Source organism: Trachymyrmex septentrionalis, unplaced genomic scaffold (genome assembly GCF_001594115.1).
Source record: "Trachymyrmex septentrionalis isolate Tsep2-gDNA-1 unplaced genomic scaffold, Tsep1.0 scaffold53, whole genome shotgun sequence".
Taxonomy (NCBI): domain Eukaryota; kingdom Metazoa; phylum Arthropoda; class Insecta; order Hymenoptera; family Formicidae; genus Trachymyrmex; species Trachymyrmex septentrionalis.
The window spans coordinates 1817358-1822549 of NW_017305705.1; the positions used below are offsets into that span (position 1 = coordinate 1817358).

Genomic DNA, 5192 nt, shown 5'->3' on the forward strand with positions numbered 1-5192 from the left:
CGGGAAATACTTCATTTAAAATTCCGTGTTAAAAATTATAATTTATGTGGTATATATTATAATAATTAATTGAAGACTGACAGTATATGTATAGATACAGTTTTTTGTTCACAAAATTAACATTCATGTCTTAGACATCACGATGTCATAAGTAAATTAATATATTTAAAAGCGAAGTTTCAAATTTTTTATTAGAATTTGTTTATTAGAATTTGCAAAACGCCTTATTTTATCTTGTTTTTACAAAATAAAGCGTATTCGTGAAGTATATAATATTAAATATTAATTAATTCTTTCCGAATTCTTAGATTATGTTTTGTATTAAATACGTTAATCATTAAAAGTTAATACACATATTGCGTTATTTTTATATTTATAAGTACGATAATTGGCTTGATCGTGGCTGTTCCTAACGCCGAGTAGTAGACATAAATATTGTAATTCGTACCGATGGAGAGTAATGATTTTTAACGTGGAAAGTTATTTCTCGTCAGTTTGCGTAGCATCCATCCGAGATGCCTATTTCAGTGCTTCATTGAATCTGGGGATTCTCGACCGTTGCAGGGTTGAAATTAATCGATTAATTAATAAACGGTTTTTTTGTATTCTCTGAAAGCAGTAAATTAACGACTACGGCAATATAATTTTTTAAGTCTAATCATGAAATTAATTAAATATAAAGTATGTTCTGAGACAAGAATTTATTCTTTTTATTAAATATTCTTTCATTAGTTAATACTGCTTTAACAATAATAAGATTTAAAGGATTGAACATGGATGGCAATTGTTTATAGATAAGTAAATTACATTATATAAACTAAAATTACAAGTTTTGTTAAGTAGTCGGTTTTCCGATTTTTTTAAGAAAAAATGTGGTTACAAATGAATATATTTTTTTATTTTAATCTTTAGTTTCTTTTAAGGAACTGTTTTCAGGCACTGGGCATCCCTTTATTCCAAAATATTAATTAATTAAAAAATTTTTTAGATTAATTTGTATAATGAAATACATACGCGATCTATATATTATGCAAAAAATGTTTAGCTTCTTTTATGTGATAACATTTTATCAAAAAAATTTATGTTTATTTAAATAATTTATTGTAATAATATAATGGACGTAAATAAAGATGTGCGTACTTGAAAATTCAAGACGAATCGATAGGGTACCCCAATATCAATAAGATTTTGATAGCTCTAATTATCTAAATATTACATTAATTATTTAGATAACCCTATTTAATTACTTGACTACATTTGAATAACTGCTGTAGAAAAAAGAAGATTGATATAAATTTTACATTAATAATATTCGATTTTAAAATCAAAATAAGATGAAAAAATGAATAAAATTCAAATCTCATTGTTATCGGTTCGATTCGTCTTGAAGTTGGTACCTGAGAATTCTTGTACTCACATATATAATAAATTATAATGACGTATGTATTTTATTACTTTGAAATATAATCATTTGTAACTATCCTTCGATAAACAATTATATTCTATCCATGTTTTTTTTATAATATTTTGTTAAGATACTGTATTTTGTAATAATATAAAGAATATATTTTTACGTGTAAATCTTGATCTTGTGTATTATAAGATTGTGATTAATATCGATTAAGTGATTATTAAAATATTCGATAATTGCATAATATTTGCATTATTTGTAAAAATTTGGAAAAGTAACAATTGATAATTCGTTGCCAAAATGGGCGCTAATTGTAAAAACAGTCCGAAAATTTTGGGATTGATTTCCTCCTGCAACGGAGTTCTTATTGTCCAATAAATCATTTTACTCTCTTTTGCGTTGAGTATTAATGTGTTGAATTAAACTGTTATTAGCAGTTATTAGGTTATTCTAACTGCACCGAATCACCGTGATTACGAACTTGTTTAATAAAAAATGATATTTGTCAGTAAAAATAGTGTTAATATTCTTAAGTAATATAAGAACAGCGTTGAAACAGGAATATTAATTTACGATTTTTAGCATTCTAAACCAGGTTTCCCCTTTTAATGGCTGAATGTAGAACGTTGATCTTCCATTCGTCAGAGCTAATATGTTCTACGAAAGTAGTTCACGTGTTTTTATTAATAAACAGTACATATATGCATTGTACGAATTAGCTCGACAATTTTTAAATAGTTTATTTTACGTAATATAGAAGATATAAACGAAGAAAATATTATCCATCCGTTTTGAAAGTATTGCGCAGTTTCTATTCCTCTGTTACGAAAACTGTATATACGCGCGATTGTGACACACATCTTACAAAATTTTAACTACTAACGCATTGAAGCAGCGAGAATATATATAAAATACGAGCCAATAACTTCACTGACCCGCAAATTCTCTCATGAAAATAGGATACATTCGTATAAACGGTACAAATTGCGATAATCATTGTAATTAGGAAGTATAGACTAAGCGCGCAATATCCTGCAAAATACGATTGAAAAAATGTGTTCTCGTGTTTCTCCTGCTGTAGCATTGTGATGTCTTACGTTACATTCAAATTTTTGCAGATCTGAGGATGTAATTGGAGATTAACGGATTCATTAGTATTGCATTTTTTTCAATTTAGAACTTAAAATAATCAAGAATTTATAAATCCAAAAATTCTGTAAGATTATTTAAATGCCATAGATGCAACTGTCCGTAAATTCGAAACTTAATAAAGCTATGTGTCCATAACTCTTGAGACCCGTATGTCTAAGAATGACTGACTAGATCAAAAGCACAAGAAAATAAAACGAATTTATAATTATAATCACTATTTGACGCGCTAAATGCGCATAATCTCGCAGAAACATTTGAAAATTTACGATTGCAAATAATTTATTTTTTTACAGGGCACTCTATATCCAAACGCAAAGCTGCTGCTTAATAGTAGATATATTTGTCATTCGTTATTAACACTTTGTGCTCGAGCTGTAAAGTCAGAGTTTATTTAAAACTCGTTAATTTGTGAAGTATCAATCTTTTCACTTCCGAGTTAATATAAGACATATGAAATATCCTCAAAATGTAATTTACAAAAAAATTGCGAAGTCTTTATTTTTAAATTAAAAATATATAAAATGACAGAGTATCTTTATTTTTACATTGTTTTGTAATATTTTATACAGTAATATTTTCGAGCAAAATTGTAACTTTTCGTCGGTTATATTTTCAGATACTCGAGTGCAAAATGTTAATGTTAAAAAAATTGTGCCGGCTATATAATGTATCGGCAGTTCATAGCGGTAAACGTGTCTGTAATGTTGACAAACAGAAATTATTATATGCTAAAAATACAGTCAATGTAAGTTAATTATATTCATAAACGACAAAATGATAATTTGCAAATATTGCTTTAAGTCTTAAGATCCGAGACTTTCACGTTTTAGGGATCGCACGTTTGTCATTTAAAAATCCAAAGATTCAAGAAAATCTTTCAAATAATTTAAGCAATTCAATCATTTATTATAAGCCAAAAATTCGACGTTGAAAGTGTTTTGATACTAAAACATTCATAAATAAGGTCTAAAAATTCTTGAATATATAATTGATCACAACAGCGTCATTCATGGCTAGTGTCTTGATAAAATCTAAATATACATGCGATATAAAAGAAAAAAACGAAGGATCGATCGATCTCTGTGAGATCAGTAACAAATCCGTGATAATTAAGTACAGATATAAATCACTAGTGACATTTACAAAAGATACAAGCGAACCATTGATTTACAATCCGCGACACTTATTATCACACAGCTCGCATTATCACTGTACAAAATATTGATTCTACTTCTAATTCGCGCAAAGTCTTGAGCAATTTTCGTCAAGAGAATACGAAGGTCGGAACCGTCTCTCCGTCGTCTTCCGTCGCGAAATAGACTGCTCTCGCTTAGGAAATGACTTAAACGTTCAAGTCCTCCCAATCCTCGATTTGCCGAGGAGTAAGCTCGATTGTAATCCTGGTCAGAGTGCGTAGAAGATCGTGCAATCTCGGTGGAAGGGGATTCGCTTGCAGGTCAATGAATTCTAGAACAGGTGCGTGCCTAAGCCTCTCGACGTCAACATCTACAGAATAAAATCAACAATGTTATTAAGTCATTTTAAGAAAATTTATTAGTTCGTGTAAAATTGTCCGGGAAAATTGTCTTTTTACTTTGATCGTGATGGAAATGCAGTAATTAGCATAAAATCTTTTTTTTTTTTTCGATTTGCAGTATCAGGAATCAAAATAATTCGATTTTAGTCCTTGTAGTAGTTCGATATTTCTTATGCATATCTAAACTATTTTAAGTTTTAACTACGTTATTTTTGTGGATATTTTCCTAAAAATGGATACATCTACTCCTCATCCAGAGAGGAGTAGATGTATTATACCCGTTATTTATTTGAAATACTGATAATACTTATATAAAATCTTATATAATAGTAAATTAATCGGTACTAACCGATGATAAAATTGTTGTTAGCGAGAAGTCGTTTCAAGTGCGGTATCCGCCAAGCCACAGATGGTAGAGCGATGAAAGTGTTGTGCGAGATATCGAGTCTCTCCAGAGCTTGCAGTTCGGCTAATTCCTCAGGCAGTTTGCTCATTTGATTGTGGCTTAAATTTAGTTCTGCAAACGTGTTTTGTTGAATAATGTGGGATATTAAGCAAAGAATTTTCTTAAAAATAAATTTTATATAGAGAAAATAAATTTTAAATAGAGAAAAAGACAGCAATCTGAAGCTACTCTAGCTTATCCCTCACCAGTGATTAATGAAAATTTCACGGCAAACTTGGCTGGAATTTTTGTGATCACGTTGCCGGAGAGGTCGCATCTCTTCAGCTCTGTGTGCCGCATCAGATGGTAGACTGCGTCTGGGATTTGCATGAGCTGGCACTCCGACAAGTCTAAAAAGTAAAACGAAAGAACGTACAATTTCCTGGAAAAAAAATAACATAATACTGTTTTTAAACTATTATTCTCCAAGATTCCGTTAAATTTCTGCCGCTTATATAAACTAAAATAAACTTTTAAAATAACAAATTTAGAATTTTAGAATCAAATTCTGAAATAAATATATTTTAAAATAAAAATTTATTTTTTATTTTTTTCGCCTTTGAAAGAGAGGACTGATTGCATATCTTTCATAAATACTGAAAGTGAAGGCCATTGCTCACTGCAATCTTACATCTTTCAAAATATAT

At 29.4% G+C, this 5192-nt stretch overlaps 1 protein-coding gene across 2 annotated transcripts in view; it reads right to left on the reverse strand.

Annotated features, from left to right (window-relative positions):
* Positions 1-3166: 3166 nt before the first annotated feature.
* LOC108752065 (leucine-rich repeat protein soc-2) overlaps positions 3167-5192 on the reverse strand; it is a 10930-nt gene continuing 8904 nt past the window's right edge. For both annotated transcript variants that reach the window (XM_018492670.1, XM_018492671.1), the window contains one exon: positions 3167-4069. In XM_018492670.1, the coding sequence (XP_018348172.1) occupies positions 3906-4069 (164 nt within the window). In that variant the 3' untranslated portion in view covers positions 3167-3905. The remainder of the gene's footprint in view (positions 4070-5192) is intronic.